Below are 22263 nucleotides of genomic sequence, written 5' to 3'. Positions count from 1 at the left end.
CAGGGTCTTGGTCTTAGCTGGATCCCCAGGGCCTAGAATGCCTGGCACATAGTAGACACTGAAAAAATATTTGTTGAATAAATGGTGGTAAGAAAATAACACCTACAGCAAAGGGCTTTGAGAGGATTAAAAGAGTGCGTATAAAGACATACAAAGTGCCTAGCACATAGTAAGCTCAATAATGTTCGCTAATACTATAATCAATGGAATCCAGAAGAGGGTGAGGTCAACAGGGACACAGGCAGTTCCAGAAAAGTTTCCAGAAGGCAGGTTTTGAGCTTGATCTGGAAGGATAAGGACTTTCCTAAAGGGCAGAGGGGTGGGGCCATTGCAGGGGTACAAGGCACCCCTCCCCCACGTACCCTCCATTAAATGCAGAGTCATCACACTAAGAATCATCTATTGACCAGCGTCCCTCTGCCACCCATTAATCCACTTCTCTTTTATTTTTACATCATCAGGGCCTTACATGAATTTCACTACAAATGAGCAGGTAATGTTATCAAATTAATTTCAGAAATCTGTAGAAAAGGCACAGCCTACTCTTTGGACAAGCAACCCAGCCTAGGTGTCTATCCTAAAGAAATACTCAAGTATATCAGCATTAAAAATCACATATCAGGGGGCCGGCTCCGCGGCTGAGTGGTTAAGTTCGCACGCTCTGATGCAGCAGCCCAGGGTTCAGATCCTGGGCGCGGACATGGCACTCGCTCCTCAGGCCAAGTTGAGGCGGCGTCCCACATCCCACAACTAGAGGGACCTGCAACTAAGATATGCAGCTGTGTACAGGGGGGATTTGGGAAGATAAAGAAGAAGAAAAAAAAAATGATTGGCAACAGTTGTTAGCTCAGGTGCCAATCTTTAAAAAAAAAAAAAAACATCAGGATGTCCACTACAGCGTGGCTCGTGAGGGGAAAACAAAAAACAGAAGCAACCAGAATGCCCACCCACAAGGAAACAATAAACACACTACAGTGCGTCCATACAGTGTAGAGGTTAAACTGAATAAGGTAGATGCTTATGTACTAATGTGAAACAATCTCCAAAATATACTGTTAAATTGAAAAAAAAAGATTGGAGAATACACACTGTGTGATCTCATTCAAAAAAACCTAGAAATTTCTCTCAAGTTATAGATACGTATCTTGTTAACTACTGTATTTTCAGCTCTTCAACACTGTGCCTGAAACATGTTTAGTTTTCAATAAATATTTGCTGAACGAATGAAGACACATATGGACATAAGTAGACACGGATCGGAAAATAGATCTGCTTTTCACTCTAAATATTCCTGTACTGTTTGCATTTTTAACAGACTGCATTAATGTATTACTTGTATAATCAGAAAGAATTCAAAATAGTTCCTAAAAAAGAAAAAGTTCCAGAACCTGGATAGATGGTAAAGAGGTCCAGGCACCAACACTGAATAACTTCTCCAGATAACTATTTTAATCGTCTTGAGCAACTAGGGCTCTTACACAGCAACTCAACGCTCACTTCAGCATCACACCCCTTACCAGCATAAAGAAGGACAGAAAAGTGCTGGGTTTGAAATTGTTCCTGAAAACCAGATAACGGCATGCTCTTTCCAGAGGCGCTCTTCTTACAAACCACGACTCCCCTGGGGCTGGGACTAGCGCTCGGCGTTCCCGGTGCGCCCAGGAGCAGAGTAAGCTCGGCAGGTGGGCGTGGAAAGTCCTTCTGGTAGGCGTGCGCACACAGCGCCGGGGGATGGAAACTTACTTTTGGACCGGCCCCTTCTCGGGCTGTAATCTGTCTCTCCTGCTCAGACATCGTTTCCCGGAGGAATCAATTTCTTCTGTGATCCGGCCCAGAGCCCAAAGGTCACCTGGTTAATGGAGAAGCGCGGTGTTAAAATCCAGGGAAAAGAGGAGCGGGGTGTGGATGGCATCTTTGCGGTTCGGCTTTAACGCGAAACGGGTTCTGGGAACCCGCCCCTGCATTTCGGACAGGGAATCGGCGGCGCTCACCCCATGGGCTAATTCAAAATTGCGCTCGGTCGCGGAGCTGAGACGGGAGAGTGGGCCTCGGACCCTCACTCACACTCGGAGGCCAACCTGCTGGTGCCTCAGTGTCCTCGACCGAGGCGGGACCCTTGGCGGGGGGCCTGTCCTCCCTCCCGGGTCTCCGATACCTCGGACGGGTGCGCTCCGGACTCTTGTCTTCAGCCTCCGGCGTGTGCCGGGTAAGGAAAGAGGGCGGGCGAGCCGCGTAGACCCCGGCCGGAGATGCAGACCCCAGAGTTCGCCCACTGCCGGCGGGGAAGGTGCGGCGTGGCGGGCACCGGCGACAGCTCCGCTCCTGGCTCCGGGTCGAAATGCCGCAGCCGCTGCGGGAGTGAACGCAGCACGCGCAAGAGCCTCCCATTGGTCTCCAACCGGCGGCGGGCTCTGGAGTGGGGGCTTCCAGTAGGCGAAGGGGCCGGGGGCGGGAGCGCCAGCTGTCCATCACAGGCCACGCCCTCCTCGGCCCAACTCCCGCTGTGGTCCTGCCCATGGGGGCGGAACCCGTGAAGCCACGCCGAAAACTCGCCCACTCCTTGGGCGATTCCATTGGCTGGAAGGCCGTGGGAAGCTACTACCAGCAACCAGTTGGAACGCACACTTGGCACCGCATGCTTTCTCAGGAGCCAATAGAGGAGAGGAAGAGCGAAGCGCTTCCTGGGTTCGGGGGTCGGCGGAAGATGGCGGCCGCCGAAGGGGGTTGGTGCTTGTGCGAGTTGCTGAGGTGAGGAGCCGGTGGTGTGGGCTCGCAGGCGTTGTCTGTATCGCGGTGGTACTTGTCCGCCCAGTGCAACTACGGTTGATGGGGGGGGCGCTTTCCTTGTCACGAACCTAGCTGCTTTCTCAAGGCCAGTGAGGGCTCTCCCTCTCACTTTGGGGTCTGCTAGCTAGACTGGAACAGATGGGGGTAAAGACTCAGTTTACCGCTTTTTCTTCTCCTGCCCCACGGCTGGCGAAGGGGTCGAGTTGCCCTCCCTGCTTCAGCTTTTCTCTCTCTTGTTCGCACTCCAAATAGTTTGTCATAAATTACTCTTATTGATTCCTCGTTTTCGTTTATGATTGAGCCCCAAAAAATCATTTTCCAATCTATCATGTCTCTTTTTGGTAAAGAAGAACCTGGATCTTCCTTCCCACGTCTTAGTCTCTCCTCTTTCACTCACCAAAACAGTCCTGTTAACATATGTCACTTAAATATAAAGGTTATGTTGAATCCTCTGCTTTTTGATTACCCGTTTTTTATTTCGGATTGACGTAAAAATAGTGGCATAAAATATTTTTACCTCTATTACATATTTTATTATTTCTTGTAAAAAAGTTAGGAAATAGATGAGCAAAAAAGATTATTCTCCTGGAATGCTACCATCTGGAGATAACGACTGTTAATATTTTTGGTGAAAAAACTCCCAAACTTTCTTTCGACGTTTATTTGTTGTAATACCACTGTATTTTACGTGTGTTGCCCTACAGTAATAAAACAGAAGGCCTACACAGCTCTTTTAACGCCTACATATTTTTGTTCGGGTTGAAAATTTATAATTAACACGATAGCATCCTGAATAGCAGTATATACACATTCTTTCCAAAATTCAGATATTGTTTCTTCATTTTTGTCCTTTCTACTTCAAATTCTATAATGGTTGTTTAAAACATTGCGAACGGGAAAGTCTGTTTTCAGAGCCTTCGTATTCTTCCCTGCTATTTGAAATATCCCTAACCTAGTGCTTTGCACATAATAATGGCTAAATAAATGTTTGTTGAATGCGTGACTCACTGTTGATTACAGTTATGTTTTTAAAGCATTATTTTTAAACATGGGTAAACATTATTTAATAGTACATATTTTAGTTATATTTAAATAAATTCTAAAATGGGCAATTTTGATGTGCAAGTACTGTAGGATGTTTAGTAAACTTATTTACAGAACTTGTAAGTGTATCTTTGAAACTAACAGACTCAAAATAAAGGAGTGGTTCATTAGTTTAGTCATTACTATGATTTTTTCTTCTGATCTTAAGTTAAATAGTTCAATTTGAAAATCCTATCACATGAATTTTCCCACCTAAGTCATTTGAAGGAAATATTATAAAAACCTTTGGATTCTATGAGTCAGCTACATTTTAAATTAAATGGGGTTTTGACTTGTCCTGGAAAAGCTAAATGAATTCATAAACTTTTTTTAATTCCTCAGTTTTCATTTCTAATATGCTAAAATACTAGTAGGTATAATCACTGTAAACCAGTGGTTCTCAACAAGGAGTGATTTTGCCCCTGCAGGAGATTTAGCAGCATCTCGAGATAATTTTGATTGTCATGATTGGCAGGGTGCTGCTAGCATCCAGTGGGTTGAGGCCAGGGATGCAGCTAAACATCCTGTAATGCACAGGACACCCCCAGAACAAAGTTATCTGGTCTAAGAGGTCAGTAGTGCCGAGGTTGGGAAACCCTGATGTAAACAAAAGCAGTATAGGGTCCTCAGTAATTTCTCAGAATATAAGGGTGTCCTGAGACCCAAATCATTTTGACAAGTCAGATATGTCTTCAAGTAATGAATGGAGTTGTTCACAATAGGAATTCACATATGAGAAATTGATTTCAAAACTAAATATCAATAAGATGTTTATTTCTCTAAAGACTTGGTGTGTTTTCTTCTTACAGACAATGAAAACGATGTAACTACACAAATTATCCCCATATTTGCTTTGGTCATTAAGCAGCCCAGAGTCCAATCTGCTGTTCTCCTCTACGCACAAACTTAGAGCCTGGGTAGCTATGTCCCCTCACCTGTCTTCCTTCCCCCCCAAAACACTTTAACTCTATATTTTCCCTGGTCTTGATTTTCATTATTAAAATTTTAGTATTTTATTGTTTTTACGTCCTTTAAGCCCCTCAGATCCTTTATAAAGGGTTTGCAGGGTATAAAAAATATTGTTAGGTACCAACTCTATTGACCAATTCTAAGAGGTAAACATACCTTGAGAAATTATTTCAACATAATTTAAGAGACACCTGAGGAGGTAATAACATTTTGCATTCAGTCATCAAATACTTATCGGATGCCTTCTCTGTGTCAGGTGTTACACTAGGCCTTGGGATACGGCGGTGAACACGCCTGGGTCCTCGCCTTTGGAGAGCTGCAGTCGACCTGGCAGTAATAGAGAACCTTTTAGCAGTCAGTGTGGGAGGGAGCATACTAATGTGCGTGAAGTAGAACATTAGTGGATTTTTGGCAGCTCATTCTGAGGCACATAAAGGAAAGCAGTGATTTTAGGCTCATGTAAACACATCAAAAGCAGAACTCAGAAGAGAATTGGAGAAATTTAGATTCCATTCCTCTTACCCCAGAAATTGTTCTACTTGAAGTGAAATGAGAATACGAATGATTTACTATCTCACCAAACTTTGAACTAATGGAATATTGATCCTTCAACAAGACATGTTTCTTTGGGCTACATATTGTCATTTTGAGGGCCAAATGCCATTCCTAATCATGTCTTATTTAAGTTAAATTTTTTTAAATCCCTTAACACATACACTGAGTTGATAGAAAAGTGGCTCAACATTGATCAGCAGTAAAGCTGATCAGAAAGAAAAAATATGTTAAATTGCTAGCATGCTGTGGGGATTGGAATTAAAGGGGACTTGGCACTTTTGTCACTGAAGATTTTGTAGCATTAGAATTTTAATAATTGAGGGCCGGCCCGGTGGCGCAGCGGTTAAGTTCGAACATTCCGCTTTGGCGGCGGGGTTCGCCGGTTCAGATCCCGGGTGCAGACATGGCACTGCTTGGCAAGCCACGCTGTGGCAGGCGTCCCACATATAAAGTAGAGGAAGATGGGCACGGATGTTAGCTCAGGGCCAGTCTTCTTCAGCAAAAAGAGGAGGATTGGCAGCAGTTAGCTCAGGGCTAATCTTCCTAAAAAAAAGAATTTTAATAATTGAGTATTTTGTGAGCAGACTCATAAGATATAAAAATTTTCTCTGCTACTAATATATAAAGTTGATACGTAAAAGTAGACGTTAATTTGTAGTTTTTTTATTTAAGGGGCATTATATCAATTTTCACCTTTCCCTTCTTGTTTCAGGTTTTTTTATTCATTATTTTTCCCTGGGCTAATTGTATGTGGAACTCTGTGTGTGTGTTTGGTCATTATCCTTTGGGGAATCAGACTGCTGCTACAGAGAAAGAAAAAGTCAGCGTCAACTAGCAAAAATGGGAATAATCAAATGGTGATTGCATTTTTTCATCCGTACTGCAATGCTGGCGGAGGAGGAGAAAGAGTTTTATGGTGTGCCTTAAGGGCCCTGCAGAAAAAGTAGGTATGCATCTTTATTGGCTAATTTGCTATATTGTTACCATTTTTAAAAAATCATTACCCCAGAATTCATCTTTCTCTAGTACCTTATTCATACCCTGCAGCTTCTTTTTTAACTGTTTTCAATAGGGAAATATTCTCCCATATGCCAACCTGCCTTACAAGATCCTATTGAATTGTAGTTGATATGATAAAGAAATGGGAAGGGAAAGTATCTGGCCTTTTACGGCATAATTTAGTTGGGATAACTAAGCACCTTGGGAGAGCGTGTGGAAAAGAGATTGAATAATAAACAGAAATAAACCATGTACTGTGGAGTTCTTTAAACCTGAATACTTTTAGTCAGTGGTGGCACACAGGAAATCATCTCTATGAAAGCATCTATTTGATTCTAATTTTGATGTCATTACCAGTTGGATAGTCTTAAGTAAGTTACCATGTTAGAAAGAATATGGTGTTACACACCACTTAATGTTTTAGGCTTCCTTCTCCCCACCCCTTTCCAAAAAATATTTTTGATTCCATTTTAGAAGGGAAAAGGTACAGTAAAATATAGGTTCCATTATTGTTGAAAACTGTTTTCCTTCCATGGTTACCCCACTTCCTGGCATACTCCCTTCATACAGTTCCAAAGCCTTCACAGTAATTCCCTTAGCTCTGCATTTCTGTATTCTTGGCCCATCCTGACTTCTAGCCACCATCCCTGAATTTCCTCTGCCATCCTCTGTAACTGCCTGAATCTAAAGAATTTTCTTAAATCCCAGTTTAATTCCTGCCTCCTTGAAGCCCTCCCTACTCTAATGCTACTATTCTGTCCTTCTCATAACTCTGTGTGTTAGCTTTGTCTCTCTAACTAGATTATCTAACTCTTGAGGACAGCGGTAAAGTTTCATGATGTCTGTACACATACTCTCCACCAACTCCTAACTCACATACAAGAAAAAAATCCAAATAATTAGTATGATCTAGAAGATACTTTTTCATCTTGCTCTTGCCGTGTTTTGTTTCTCATCCCTCCCTGTACCTTCACATGTACTTTGCTCCAGCATACTGGACCAGGAGCATCATGCTCTCTCTGTGTTTTGGTTTTGGTTTTTTTGAGGAAGATTAGCCCTGAGCTAACATCTGCCACCAATCCTCCTCTTTTTGCGGCGGAAGATTGGCCCTGAACGAACATCCATGCCCATCTTCCTCTATTTTATGTTGGGATGCCTGCCACAGCATGGCTTGGCAAGTGGTGCGTAGGTCCACATCCAGGATCTGAACTGGCAAATCCCAGGCTCCCAAAGCGGAACATGAGAACTTAACCTCTGCACCACCAGGCTGGCCCCATCATGCTCTCTCTGGATTCCTTGCCTTTCTGTATATTGTTCTTTTTCTCTGAAATACCTTTTTCTCCTCACTTAATTCCTACAAGTCTTTCCTGACTCAACGTAAGCTACAGCGCACATTTTATTCAATCTAGCAATATTTGTTGGGGACCTACTATGTATCAAGCGTTGTTCTAGGAGTTGAGATTAAACGGTGATCAAGGTAGATCAAGTACCTCTTGTGGACCTTAGATATTAGTTGAGAGAGACAAGGTAATAAGCAAAGAAGAAAAATATCAAATGGTGAGAAGTGCTATATAAGAAATTAAAATAGGATAATATGAATGTCTCTGGATACTTAAGATTGGAGAATTAGGGGCCCGCTGGTGGCGCAGCAGTTAACTGCTCATGTTCTGCTTTGGCAGCCTGGGCTTCACCCGTTCGGATCCTGGGTGCGGACTTGGCACCACTTGGCAAAAGCCATGCTGTGGTAGGCATCCCACGTATAAAGCAGAGGAAGATGAGCACGGATGATAGCTCAGGGTCAGTCTTCCTCAGAAAAAAGAGGATTGGCAGATGTTAGCTCAGGGCTAATCTTCCTTGAGAAAAAAAGAAAGATTGAATAATTAGGGAAAATCCCCAAGGAGATAACACTTAACTGAAATCTGAATGACAAAAGTAGCTGACATTTCCTGAGCTTTAACTACATGCCAGGCATTGTTTGAAGTTTTTTTATGTGTAGGCTCACTCAATCCTCACCACAACTTTCTGAGGTTGTTACTATTACCCTCATTTGACAGACAGGAAGCTGGATTAGTAGAGCTCACATTCTAAACCACACGCTCTACTGCTGGCCTTATGGAAAGAGTGAAAATGAGAAAAGGGAATTCACTGCCAGTCCCCGAAAACAGGAAGGAGCTGGGCTTGTTCAAAGGAAGGAAGCCAGTTTGGCTGAACTCTAGTAGGTAAGGTTAAGAAGATAAGGGGAGGTGACCAAGGAAGGCCACTTATACAGGGCTTGAGTGAGCAGGGGAAGGAGTTTAGATTTTATTCTGAGTGTTATAGAAAGGCTAATGAGTGTTTAAACAGAGGGATGATATTCTGCTTACTTATTGCTGCGTAATAAACCACCCCAAAATTTAATGGCCTAAAACAAGAACTTATTATTTCTCACAGCTTGGGGGTTGACGGCCCTGTTTGGAACCCTTCATACTCAGACTGTTGCAGTTAGATGGCAGCTGGGGCTGGAGTCATCTGCAGGCTTTTTCACTCGCATTTCTGGTTCCTGGGATGAGATGACTGGAACAACTCAGGGTTGGGGCTAGGGAAGGGGACAGGAAGGAGCGGGTGCTGGGGCTGGTCGGGCATCTCTGTCAACAGGCAGCCTCTCCATGTGACTAGATTGGGCATTCACACAACGTGGCCATCTCAGGATAGTCAGACTTCCTACATGACAGCTGTCTCCCCCTACAGTGAAGTAGAAGCTGCCAGTCTCTTAGAGCCTGGGTCCAGAAACTGGCCTGGAGTCACTTTTGCAATATTCTGTTGTAAAAGCAGTCACAGAGCAACTGTTATTCCAGGGGAGGGGAGATAGATCCATCCCACCTTTTGATGAGAAAAGTGATGAAGAATTTGTGGCCGTCTTTAAGCTACCAGAGAAAAGAGTCCTTTTTGCATTTTATGGGGATCATTCTGGCTGCTGGGAGCCGGCTGGGGAGGAGTCGTCAGATGCTCCTTCATTAGGCTTCGACAGCATCCTGTGGCTGTCTTTATCAATACAGATCACACAGTTCTGCAGTTATTTGTTTATATATCTGTGTTCTCCACTGGCCTGAGCTCCTTGAGGATAAAGACTCTCTCATCCCTGAATCCCCAGAATCTAGTAGCTCATACTAGATAATAAATGTTTTATGACTCAAAGAATAATTATAAACATAATCAGAGGGAGACCAAAGCATTAAAAGTCATGAGTATACTTTTACGTATTTCCGTTACAATTATATCATATCTAATTGTGATGTAGGCACAAGATCTAGCTTTTAAAACTGTTTTGCATTTCTCAGATTAAAACACTGAGTAGGGGCCAGCCCCGTGGGCGAGTGGTTAAGTTTGTGCGCTCGCTGCAGCGGCCCAGGGTTTCACTGGTTCGGATCCTGGGTGCGGACATGGCACCACTCGTCAGGCCACCTTGAGGCAGCGTCCCACATGCCGCAACTAGAAGGACCTGCAACTAAGATAGACGACTATGTGCCGGGGGTGATTTGGGGAGATACAGCAGAAAAAAAAGAAACACTGAGTAATGCTTTAGCATTTATGATCCTATCTAAAGATAACTTTTGTGAATTTTAACTCTTCTTTATGAGTAATTAATATTTCATCATTTTTATACTGAGAAAGTTTTCAAAATAAAAATTTTTAATATTTCTTAAAAATATCTCATTCATAAATCAGCAATTTTTGTTAGTGTCTGCCCTATGCAAGACTCTTAGTGGAAGAAATTGCAAAGAACTAGAAGTCTCATTTGGAGAATGAACATTTTAGTTGTAGGGCAGTGGAAGGCTTAGGAAAGAGCAGGGTCAGTAGTCCAAAAAGAATGAATGAAAAACAGTGGAAAATAGTCTAAAAATAAGCTTCTTTATGATTGTGAGAAAATTATCTACAACTGTTTGCTTGATTTTAACCTAAATTAATGAAATTCTTAACTATTACATTCTATTTTAGGTATCCTGAAGCCATTTATGTTGTTTATACTGGCGATATTAATGTCAACGGTCAGCAGATACTAGACGGCGCTTTCAGAAGATTTAACATCAGATTGATGCGGCCCGTGAAGTTTGTTTTCTTAAGGAAACGCTACCTTGTGGAAGACTCACTCTATCCGCACTTCACACTGCTGGGCCAAAGTCTAGGATCCGTTCTTCTTGGCTGGGAAGCTCTGACGCAGTGTGTCCCTGATGTGTACATCGATTCAATGGGATATGCTTTCACGCTTCCTCTGTTTAAGTATTTAGGTGGTTGTCGAGTTGGAAGCTATGTTCATTATCCCACCATCAGCACTGACATGCTATCTGTAGTGAAGAATCAAAACACTGGGTTTAATAATGCAGCCTTCATTACCAGGAATCGTTTTCTCAGCAAAGTAAAGCTCATCTACTACTATTTATTTGCTTTTGTTTATGGACTTGTCGGTTCTTGCAGTGATGTCGTCATGGTCAATTCCTCTTGGACACTAAACCACATTCTCTCACTGTGGAAGGTCGGGAATTGCACTCACATAGTTTACCCACCTTGTGATGTGCAGACATTTCTGGACATTCCCTTACATGAGAAAAAGACGCCAGGACATTTACTGGTGTCTATTGGCCAGTTCCGGCCCGAAAAGAATCATCCTTTGCAGATCACAGCCTTTGCTAAATTGCTGAGTAAGAAGGAGGCTGAGTTACTTCCTTCCCTCAAACTCGTCCTCATTGGAGGTTGTCGGAACCAAGACGACGAACTTAGGGTAGACCAACTGAGAAGGCTTTCTGAGGATCTCGGAGTTCAGGAAAATGTGGAATTTAAAATAAACATTCCATTTGATGAATTAAAGAATTACTTATCTGAAGCAACAATTGGTCTGCATACCATGTGGAACGAGCATTTTGGAATTGGTGAGTTTGTCCTTTAAAACAACTTGTTTGGTGCCATGAGATATACATTTTAGATTGTTTTGATAAAAAATAGTCTGGAAGTTTTCATCAAGTCCTAATTCTCCTCCCCTAGTCCACCGAGTGTGCTTTCCTCAGTGGAGATCCTTTAAGACATAATGATATGTAGTTGATAATAATAGCTAATATTTGGCGCCAGCCTGGTGATGCAGCGGTTAAGTTCACACGTTCCACTTCAGCGGCCCAGGGTTTACCATTTCAGATCCCGGGTGCAGACCTATGCACTGCTTGTCAAGCCGTGCTGTGGCAGGCATCCCACATATAAAGTAGAGGAAGATGGGCATGGATGTTAGCTCAGGGCCAGGCTTCCTCAAAAAAAAAGCAAATAGCTAATATTTATTGACTGCTTCTGTGTGTGGGTCACTGTTGAGGTCTTTACAAGTATTATCTAATTTAATCCTCTCTAAAACCCTCTTTGATAGGTATTATTGTTATTTCCGTTTTATAAATAAACTCAGACATGGAAAGATTTAGAACTTGCCCAAGTTCCATCCCACAGAAAGAGGCGGAGCCCGGATTCTAACCCAGAGAGCCTCTGCGCTTAGCTCCTACATTTCCTCTCCCCACCAAACCCCAGCCACATCCTGGGACAGATTCCTGGGCCCTACCCCATCCCGCTGAAGGACCACATCAGGATCTCCGGGTGGGGCCCAGGTAGAGGTATTTTGGTAAAGCTCCTCAGGTGATTCTGTTATGGACCAAAAGCTGAGAACCACTGTCTCTAGGTGGGCTTGTCAGAGTAATTCTTTTAGTTCTTTTATTGATTCTGTACTCGTTATTGGAGTGGCCTCTCCTTTCTGCCAAATCCCATCATAAGTGTTCAACTTAAATCTCCTTGCCCTTCACTTTAGCCTGCCTTGTTTATTCCAGCACGAACTGCTCTCTCCACTCTGACCTCCTGTTGTGCACACATTTTGGTATAAAATCAAGTACTGTTTTGTGTCTCATTTGGTTCCACATATATTTCTCATGTGCCTACTTTGTGCCTCTCACTGTAGGAAAATATAAATGTGAAGTTTGCTACCCAAAGGCTACGGTTCCCCTTATCCTCCTTCCAGCCCTGGTTCGTAGCACAGTACTAAGCTCAGACGTACAGCAAGACTTGTTGATCCGAACCTTCTGCATGGAGCCTTCCACGGATACTTATTGAGCATTTACGGTGCCAGGCACAGGGGTGGGTGCTGGAAGTATGACTATGAAATAGGAGCTGTTCTTCCCCTCAGAGGCTGACAGCTCTGCGAGTGCTGTTGACAGGTTGGCCAGGCATTTACTGTACAGTGTGCCAAGTCTGTGCTAGGGAAGAGTGGGGTGATGGGGAAACACCTAAGAGAAACGCCTAACGCAGACTCATGGGATCAGAGAACAATTGGCCGAGGAAATGATGTGACATGTAAGCTGGGGCCTGGAGAATAATTAGAAGTTAGCCATGCAAAAGAGGGGAGAGTATCCAGCAGAGGGAATAGCATTGTGACAGAAGGCGCAAAAGGAGCATTGGCAGGCATGTTCAAGGAAATGAGTGTGGTACAGCTGCAGCATGAGGATGCAGCAAGACGATGGAGAGGTGATCTGCAGCCAGATCACACGGCCGTGTTGAGCAAGTGGGACAAGCTAGAAAGATTTTCAGTATTGGGTTTAAAAGCTCTTTGTCTCCTGAAGTTCACTCTGGCTGCAGTGGGGGGAGTGGGTCGGTGAGGAGCAGGGAGAGCAAGGCTACAAAGGCGGGAGACGAGTTGGGCTGCAGCAGCCTAGGTGAGAGGTGCTGGTGCTCGGAACTTGCTAGGTGCACACGCTTGAGGGAGATTCTGAAGCGGTAGTGAACAGGCCTTGTGATTAATTGGGTGTGCTAAATGAGGGAGGAAGAGGAGTCGGAGAGGACCGCCTAGGGTTTGCAGTTTGGACACCTGTGTGAATGGTGATGGCTTTCACCAAGAGAGGGAATAGAGGCAGGTGATGAGCCACATTTCGAGCATGTAGAGTTTGAATTGTCTGGGGGACATACAAGTGTGTGTGTCCAGCAGGCAGTTGTATATATGAGACGGAAGTCTAGGGGAAGGACCTGAGGCGGCAATAGAGAGTGGGGAGTTGTCCTTGGCACCACTCGTCAGGCCATGCTGAGGTGGCGTCCCACACAGCACAACCAGAAGGACCTACAACTAGAATATACAGCTATGTACTTGGGGGCTTTGGGGAGAAGAAAATAAAAAGATTGGCAACAGATGTTAGCTCAGGGCTACTCTTTGGGAAAAAAAGAGTCAAGTTGTGGTAAGCTAAGCATTGAGTACAGGTGAGCAAGTGGGGTTAGAGTGCAAACCACACTTTCCATAAGTTTATCTGTAAAAGGGAGGTGAAAGAAGAGACGACAGCTAGAGGAGGACTTGTGACCTGAAGAGGTGTGTGCGTGCGCCTTGTTTTTAGGAGTTTGAACTAGCTGAAATGCTGATAGGAAGGAGCCAGCGGAGAGGGAGAGGTGCCAGACCCTGGAGGGAGAGGGTAAGATCGATTGGATGGAGATCTCTGAGAGAGTGCAGAGGAGTGGTATCCAGCCTTGCACGGAATATGATGGGGTAATCCGTATTTTTCAAATAAGAGTTCAAATTACAGCATTAGCAGAAAATTCTGTTTTGTAGAGACTTGCCCAGTGTTGAGGAAACAGTTGTAATGATTTAACTTCTCTGCTACGCATCTAGAATAATATCAGCTCTGAGCCATCCTTTGGAGAGGTGAGGGAAAGTCAGCTAAATAATTTTCTGAAAGGCTTAATTCTCTCTAGAAGGGAGGTTAAGAAAGGCTGGCTAGGGGGGCCGGCCCCGTGGCCAAGTTAAGTTCACGTGCTCTCCTCTGGAGGCCTAGGGTTTTGGTGATTCGGATCCTGGGTGCGGACATAGCAACACTCATCAGGCCATGCTGAGGCGGCGTCCCACATTCCCACAACTGGAAGGACTCACAACTAAATAATAAACTACTGTGTACTGGGGGATTTGGGGAGAAAAATCAGGGGGGAGAAAAAGAAGATTGGCAACAGTTGTTAGCTCAGGTGCTAATCTTAAAAAAAAAAGAAAGGCTGGCTAGAGTAGTTCATACCCTCACCCACATCATTTAGCAGAAACTAACCAAAACTTTCATTTAGTTCAACCCTGCTATTGGGCACACAGTTGTCTCAGACCTGCCAGCAATCCAGGAAGTACAATCCCGCAATAGTATGCTTCACTAAGGTGCCTTACTTTTTTTCTAATGCTGTAATTTGAATTCTTAAAATTTGCTTTTGGTATGTTTTTACTCCTTTTATCTTTCAATATCCATGAATTATCTACCATTTTGGTAAACATTCTCTAGTCTTTTACTTTATCTCCAGTATATCTGTTTTTTATAAACTATTCTTCCGTCTACTTGTCTATTTTAATTAAGAACAAAGCGGCATTATTGTGAAGCTTTGAAAACCAAAAAACTTGAAATTATTTTATTTTGCACCATGGAACTTAAATGAGCAAATTTATAGACGAACAGACATTTAATTGAGTTTCTCATGAGGCTCTTAAAATGTTTGAAGGGTTCTGCTCCTCTTTGTTCTTATGAACACATTCAGAAACTTAAAAGACGACATGATTTTTGTTTCTTTCTCAGGAGTTGTCGAGTGTATGGCAGCTGGCACAATTATCCTTGCACACAATTCAGGGGGCCCGAAGCTTGACATTGTCATTCCTCATGAAGGAGAGAGAACTGGATTTCTGGCTGAAAGTGAAGAAGGCTATGCTGAAACTATGGCTCATATTCTTTCCATGTCTGTGGAAAAGAGACTGCAAATCAGAAACAATGCTCGTGCATCTGTAAGCAGATTCTCCGATCAGGAGTTTGAAGTGACATTCCTATCATCTGTGGAGAAGTTATTTAAATAATGCCATATCTGTATAAATTAAAGATATTTTATATAAATGGTTAAACACCTTCATATGTTAATATTTTTCTAAACTCGTCCCCTATTGTAGTAAAGTCAGCCTAAGCAGTGCGCTCAGAAGTATCTATCTAGGCAAGGTATTTATTGCCAGGAAAAAGGGCTGCCTTTCCTAAATGGAAGAGGTAACCTTATATAGTTTCAATGTAAAAATTTTAGATTAGTATTTGGTCTCAAATTCTGAAAAATGTGAATCTGAAAGAAAAAAAGGAACAATCTTAATTTGGGTATAATCCAGATTTTTAAAATCCTATTTGTCAAATCTCTACTTTAGAAACCAGGAAAGAGAATTTTCTTTTAGAAAAAAGGAAATGTTGAAAGAAAAATGGATGACTGATAATTGATTAGTACTTTAGAGTTGTTCTGACATGGAACCCAAAAATTCTGGTACATTAAATGCTAAACAATATTGTGGATGACCTTTTTGAATATATCTAATGATTTTCTTAAAAGAAGAAAGAAACTCTAAGCAGGCTTAATCATGTTCCAAAAGCATACAGTCAAAAGACCAACTGACTGACTGCTCTGTGGGTGTGTGTAGGCGCGTAGAGGCCACCGGACTGCCGGCAGTCCTTTCCATAACTGGGTGTTTGTGAAAATAACTTTTTGTTTAGTCCTGGCAGTACGTCTGAACTGATACAAGGGAGTAGTCTCACGATCCCTTAACCCTTCCACACCTCAGAGGCCGGAAGTCAGCTTCAAGTCGTTCAAGAGGTCTGAGTGAGAACGTCATAAATTGTTTTTCAGATAGTAATGATGTAATATACGGATCCGTTCACACAGTCTCTGTTGTCATCATCATGCATTATAAGATAACAAGGTGGCATTTTGCAAAGAGCATCTGACTAGCAGTTAGAATACCTGGGCCTGACCTCAGCGTCATCATTTACAAACGTCTGACCTTTTGACGCTTAATCTTTCTGAAACTTGGACTCTTCATCCATAATCTGCACGTGGTAATACCTGTCCTCACTACCTTTTAGAGTTGTGATACTGAGATGGGAAGTATTTGAAAGTACTTCAAAAATTATAAAAGTTACTTTAATTAAAGGCGACAATATATAGTCAATGTCCTCTATAATCCTGTCTTTATCAGTGCATTGGGACTCGACTCTATACAGAGTCTTGGTTACTAAACCAGTAGCTAGGAATGAGTATAAATTTACCAGGACTTCTATCCTCAGTAACTAGCATGGAAAGGTACTATAAGCATGTGCAGCTATAGCAATGGAGACCTATAAGGGTTGGCACTTTCTGCATTCATAATCAATTCCTCCTTGTTCAGTAAATTGACCTCCTTCACAGTCTATACATCTTTGTGTTAGGGGCATGTAAAAAGGGTATATTTTTCCTTTCCAGTCTCCTCCCGTCCATTCATCCCACCAGTCAGCTTCATTATCTACTCCCCATTACATTGCTGACTCCTCTGCAGGCCATCTTTGTCATCAGATCAAAAAGCAGCAAAACTGAGTCCCAGGGTGTTCTGACACACCAACATAGTTTTGTGTTGGAGCTTATTCAGTTTAGGAAAGAAAGACTAGTGGAAATTGGGGCTAGAAGGAACCCTACAAATTCTCTAGTCTAGTTTTATTATTTTCAACTTTACAGACAAGAACGATTTAAGGAACTCAGAGTCCTTCAGTATCACAAAGCTGTTTAATGGCAAAAGTAGGATTATAAACTGAAGTTCTGACTCCCAGCCCCGTGCTTTTGCTCATCTTATAGTTAGTGTTTGAGATAAGATTCATACCATTGCCCACTCAGCCTACCATCTACCCAAAGACAATCAGGGGGCTAAAGATTAAAAAATTGAGATGGACAGAGCAAAAGTAGAGGATGTAGTAAAGGAAGAAATCATTCTGGAATTCCATAAAACATTTTTTAAGCTGGTTTCTTCAAAATGATTTTCATTTATCACAAACATATCATTGGAAAATATCACTTGCATGTACATTCACTTTCAATGTTCCTAATGTGGTATTCTCTGGTTTTTTTCTGAATGACTGATACCGTGAAAAGTGTGAAAGCAATATGTCAGCTCCTGTCTGTCTGGAGAATCTCTGGGGGACCATGGATTCCTGGAAGACGTTGCTTTTCAGTGGTCCAAGCATGCTGTGTTTTGAACCCACAGCAGTGGTGACTCACATTCTCCCAGCTGTGCACAATAAAGTACATGATACATGTTCTTTGTATAATAAAGTATTTGTATCTAAATATGATGTAGATCTTGTAGATACAAAATCTATTTGTATCTAAGTATGACAAAGAAGTGATTTGCATTATCTTGGAAACTTTCCCCAGTGTGGTGCCTTTTATACCCCTCATGTAGTCTCCCAATTCTGAATTAGTATCTACTACTATTTCCAAGCTCCACATGCCAAAAAAAATGTGGGTTTTTTTGAGGAAGATTAGCCCTGACCTAACATCTGCCAATCCTCCTCTTTTTGCTGAGGAAGACTGGCCCTGAGCTAACATCCGTGCCCATCTTCCTCTACTTTATATGTGGGACACCTACCACAGCATGGCTTGCCAAGCAGTGCCATGTTTGCACCCAGGATCTGAACCAGCGAACCCCGGGCTGCCAAAGCAGAACGTGCGAACTTAACCGCTGTGCCACCGGGCCGGCCCCAGAAATTTTTTTTTAAAGAAAGAAAGAAGTCTTTTTAAAAGACAAAACAAAACTGTCTTGCCTCTAGTACCCAGGAATAGGTTGTCAGGGTTAACTGACTTTTTTTAAATGAATGTTTCAGACATACAAAAAACTGTGGAGCTTCATACACTTTATTTTAATAATTTTCAGGTATTTTACAAAGTCCTCTCATAGACAAAATTATGAGATAGTTGCCAGTATGATTATCAGTGCTTTCAGAATCTTTGTGTTTAATTATGTAAATATACTCTAGACTCCAAGACTATGATATGAATAAATAAACAAAGGAGACTGTGTCTGTGTAAATCTGTCACTGGGTACAACAAAAAAATTACTTGTTAAACCACAAACAATTGTAGTGCTCACGAGAATTCTATTATGCTTCTGTAATTTACCCAACCTCTTCCCTGTTCATCTGTTCCTTTTCCTCTTTCCCCACCCATCTTGACAAAAGCATATTCAGTATCACTAAAGAAATTTCAAAATCACGGTTTATAAAATGACATTCTTTATTTTTAATCTTTTATTTAAAGTTTTCTATCGCTGTCTTAAATTACCACAAACTAAGTTAAAACAACACAAATTTATTATCTTACAGTTCTATAGGTCAGAAATCTAAAGGGGATTTCATTAGGCTACAGTCAAGTTGTTGGCAGAGCTGTGTTCCTTGGGCAGGCTTTGGGGAAAATCCATTTCCTTACCTTTCCCAGCTTCTAGAGGCTGCTTGCATACCTTTGCTTTGGCCCCTTCCTCCATCTTCAAAGCCAGCAGCATCAGGCCAACTGCCCCTCACACTGCCATCTCTCTGATTCTTCTGCCTCCCTCTTCCACTTTTAAAGATTCTTTTATTTTTTGGTGACGAAAATTGGCCCTGAGTTAACATATGTTGCCAATCTTCCTCTTTCTGCTTGAGGAAGATTGTCACTGAGCTAACATCTTTGCCAATCTTCCTGTATTTTGTATGTGGGATGCCTCCACAGCATGGCTTGATGAGCAATGTGTAGGTCCACACCCAGCATCTGACCCTCTTAACCCCGGGCCTCTGAAGCAGAGCACATGAACTTAACCACTGTGCCACTGGGCCAGCCCCTAAAAATTCTTATGATTATGTTGGGCCCACCTGGATAAACCAAGATATCTCCTCTATTTTAAGGGTAGCTGATTAGCTGGAATTAACCTTAATTCCATCTGCAACCTTAATTCCCCTTTGACATGTAACAATATATTCACAGTTTGGGGAGGGGGCGCCGCATTACCCTGCCTACTACATATATTATTTTAAGGATTTCTTAATAGAAATTTTAAAGTAAAAATAGTAATTTGTAAACTCAAAAGTTAGTCCTGTTGTCTAAATTGATAGAACAATTAGTAAGTTCTTGGGATCACTAGAAAATCCTTACAATAAATGAATATTTATGACTTGTACCCAAACAGATACTACAGCTAATAGATCTTAACTTGTTGCTTAAGAAAAAGCACAATAATCACATGTATATTTTGACTGGTTGTTGGTAGTGTTGACTTGGTCTTCATCAACAATACAAATTTTGTCATTAGCAGGAATAGAAACGTTCTCCAAGCCTTCCTTTAGTCTGCCTGTTTCTGCACATTCAGCCCCTCTCTGTCTCCTAACTTCTCAGAGTCCTTGAGGAACCGCAGGCCTCCCCTCTTTTCTCTTCCTCTTTGGAAACAGCGAGTTTTTCCAGGGATTCTACTACTTCATTTCTCAACTCATCTTCAGATTCTTCAAAATTTCTGAAATAATAAACAGTAAAAATCAACTTTATGATAGCAAAACACTGAAGAATAAGTACAAAAATTAGTGTCCCTTCTCTTTTCCCACCCGCACTTGAGCAATAGGAAATTGCATTTTCACCCAGGTAATAGATTATCATATCCGCCTGATTTCTCTAAAGATGATAAACAACCAATGTTGAGAGAATGAGTCTTCTGTTTAGTTGGACTTGTGTTCGACAACCTTCGTTATGTTTATTAGTACCCATCTACTCTCACATTTCAAAGGAGAAGACGGAAGAGAAAAAAAGAAAAGAAAATGGGCTGCCATATATTGAGCCCTGACTGTACGCCAGTCACTGCCCTAGAGCACTTGACACACACTATATTTCGTCTAATACTAACAACACTTGAGGTAGACACTATTATCATCAATTTATAAAGAATCTGGGCTCAGGGGCTGGCCCCATGCCATAGTGATTAAGTTCAGTGCTCTCTGCTTCAGCGGCCCAGGTTTGTGGGTTCGGAGACTGGGCACAGACCTACACTACTTGTCAGCCATGCTGTGGTAGTGACCCACATATAAAGTGGAGGAAGACTGGCACAGATGTTAGCTCAGGGCTAATCTTCCTCAGGCAGTGTAGGGGCAGGAAGGGGTGCAGAGCTAGGCTCAAAGAGGTTAAAAAAATGTGCCCAAGGTCCCACAGCTACTAATTAGTAGGACCAGGAATTGAAATTGTGTCTAAAACTGCAACACTGATACTTTTAGAAGGAAGAAGGCCGGAGACCCAAAAAACCATCTCAAAAATCACTAATATTTAAGTGGCAAGTGAAAGAGACTGGGGAAGAGCTGGTAAGAGCCAAGAGCATTCATCCCAGAAGCCAAGGAAGCAGGGAATTTCGAAAAAGGGGGAGCAGCCAAATAAGATGAGGACTGAGAGATGACAATCGGACTTGGCAATTTCAAGGTAATAGATGAGCTTTGCAAGAATATTTCAGAGTGCTATGTAGCAGGAGCCACCATACAGTGGATCAAGAATGCAGTGGGAGGTAAGAAAGTGATGACAATGAGCTTAACCAACTCTGAGGGGAGCCCAGCTCTGAAAGGACAATGCTATGTAGAGAACATGAGGGCAATGGTTTTTTGGTATTTTTCAAGATGGGGGAGATTTGGGTGTGTTTCTATGCTGAGAGAAAGTAGGTAATAGACATTGAAAATAAAGGAGAAAAGTAGATGAACTGATAGGAACAAGGTCACTGAGAAAAGGCTGAGATTCAGATCAACGATGGGCTTTACAAGAAGGGAGGTAGTATTTCCTCTGATAAGGAAGATAGGGAGAGAGAAGGAGATAAGGGCTCACGTGGATATAAAGAAGTTATGTAACAATCGAGATGATTTCACCTACAAACCACGTACTTTCTCTGTGAAGTAGGACGCTGGGTCACATGATAAGAGCAAAGTGGATGAGGGTGAGTGCCCAGGGCTGAGGGTTTCAGAAGAAAGCAGATCAGGCACAGGATTGTTAGATATCACAGAGGACCCCACTAAAATTTACTTGTCAGTGCCCTTGAATCAATGACTCCTAGCGACCCTGTGTAGCAGGGCGGAACCTTGCCCAGTCCTTTTGCGCCATCCTCTCACCTTCCAGCACTCTATCAGACGATGCTCTGGGGCTATTCACAGGGTTTTCATAGCCAAATTTTTTTGGAAGTGGGTGGCCAGGACCTTCTCTCTAGTCTGTCTTAGTCTGCAAGCTCTGCTGAAGCCTGTCCTCCATAGGTCACCCTGCTGGTATTTGAAGTGCCGGTGGCATAGCTTCCAGCATCACAGCAACACCCAGCCACCACAGTGTAACAACCAACAGACGGATGGTGTGCTTCTTCGACTGGGAAACAAACCCCGGCTGCAGTGGTGAGCGTGCCAGATCTCAGCCTCTAGACCACCGCGGCTGGCTCCACTAAAATTGGAGATCCTACATTTAGGGTCGACCCGTGATTGCAGCTCCCATTTGCTAGGCTATCATTACTGAGGGATGTGCTTAAACAGCACCTTCCCTTTGTCTTCATTCCTCCACGGCTTAAGCAATATGGCTATGTGTGAATTTCCTTTCACGGTTCCTGCTTGATTATTGTTCTGTTTCCCAGATATTGTGATTCACGACTTTCAATAATTATAAAAAGTTTACAGTTATAATTGCTTTGAATATTGCTTTTCCCCTAGTCTCTTCTTCTGGAATTCCTTTTAGATGGACCTTCATGCCTCTTAACTCCTCTTTCACATTTCCCAGCTTTTTTTTCCCTCAGATCTATCTTCCAGTTACTAATTTCTTCATTAACTGTACCTATTCTGTTTTTTAAACTGTTGGTCAAATTTTAACTTCTATTAGAAGGATTTTTTACTTCCAGAAGTTCTCTTTGGTTAATTATCAAATCTTCCTGCTCTTTTTTGATGGATCTCCTTTTCTCTCATGTTTGATTCCTTATTTTAATCAAATAATTTTAAATATACAATATTAATTATTATACAAATATTAAATAATCATAAGATAATTATATTACCTGAAATTCTTTATGGT

General features: G+C 42.3%; 3 protein-coding genes across 18 annotated transcripts in view; 1 reads left to right on the top strand and 2 right to left on the bottom strand.

Moving 5' to 3' along the window:
* The window catches only part of ATP7B (ATPase copper transporting beta), a 111387-nt gene extending 108849 nt beyond the window's left edge, over positions 1 to 2538 (bottom strand). For 2 of the 4 annotated variants that reach the window (XM_070578781.1, XM_070578783.1), the window contains exons 1-2: positions 2156 to 2538; positions 1744 to 1849 (exon numbers count right to left, since the gene is read on the bottom strand). In XM_070578781.1, coding sequence (XP_070434882.1) covers positions 1744 to 1794 — 51 coding nt within the window. In that variant the 5' untranslated portion in view covers positions 1795 to 1849; positions 2156 to 2538. Of the gene's footprint in view, positions 1 to 1517; positions 1850 to 2155 lie in introns of all 4 variants that reach the window. The other 2 variants (XM_070578782.1, XM_070578785.1) reach the window with 1 other exon arrangement.
* ALG11 (ALG11 alpha-1,2-mannosyltransferase) overlaps positions 2453 to 22263 on the top strand; it is a 54670-nt gene continuing 34859 nt past the window's right edge. For 2 of the 3 annotated variants that reach the window (XR_011528053.1, XM_070578803.1), the window contains exons 1-3: positions 2453 to 2748; positions 6107 to 6337; positions 10369 to 11297. Coding sequence is in view for 2 of the 3 variants with exons in the window: in XM_070578803.1 (XP_070434904.1) it covers positions 2516 to 2748; positions 6107 to 6337; positions 10369 to 11297 (1393 nt within the window). In the remaining variant the exon portion in view is untranslated. Of the gene's footprint in view, positions 2749 to 6106; positions 6338 to 10368; positions 11298 to 14975; positions 18245 to 22263 lie in introns of those variants that run through there. The other variant, XM_008539975.2, reaches the window with a different exon arrangement.
* The window catches only part of NEK5 (NIMA related kinase 5), a 62962-nt gene continuing 58765 nt past the window's right edge, over positions 18067 to 22263 (bottom strand). For 9 of the 11 annotated variants that reach the window (XR_011528050.1, XM_008539969.2, XM_008539970.2 and 6 more), the window contains one exon: positions 18067 to 19708. Coding sequence is in view for 8 of the 11 variants with exons in the window: in XM_008539969.2 (XP_008538191.1) it covers positions 19582 to 19708 (127 nt within the window). In the remaining 3 variants the exon portion in view is untranslated. The remainder of the gene's footprint in view (positions 19709 to 22263) is intronic. The other 2 variants (XR_011528049.1, XR_011528052.1) reach the window with 1 other exon arrangement.

The sequence above is a fragment of the Equus przewalskii genome, chromosome 16 (assembly GCF_037783145.1).
Source record: "Equus przewalskii isolate Varuska chromosome 16, EquPr2, whole genome shotgun sequence".
NCBI classification, from domain to species: Eukaryota; Metazoa; Chordata; class Mammalia; order Perissodactyla; family Equidae; genus Equus; species Equus przewalskii.
Note: the sequence above shows the minus strand (reverse complement) of the source record. Positions and strands in the feature narration are given on the sequence as shown.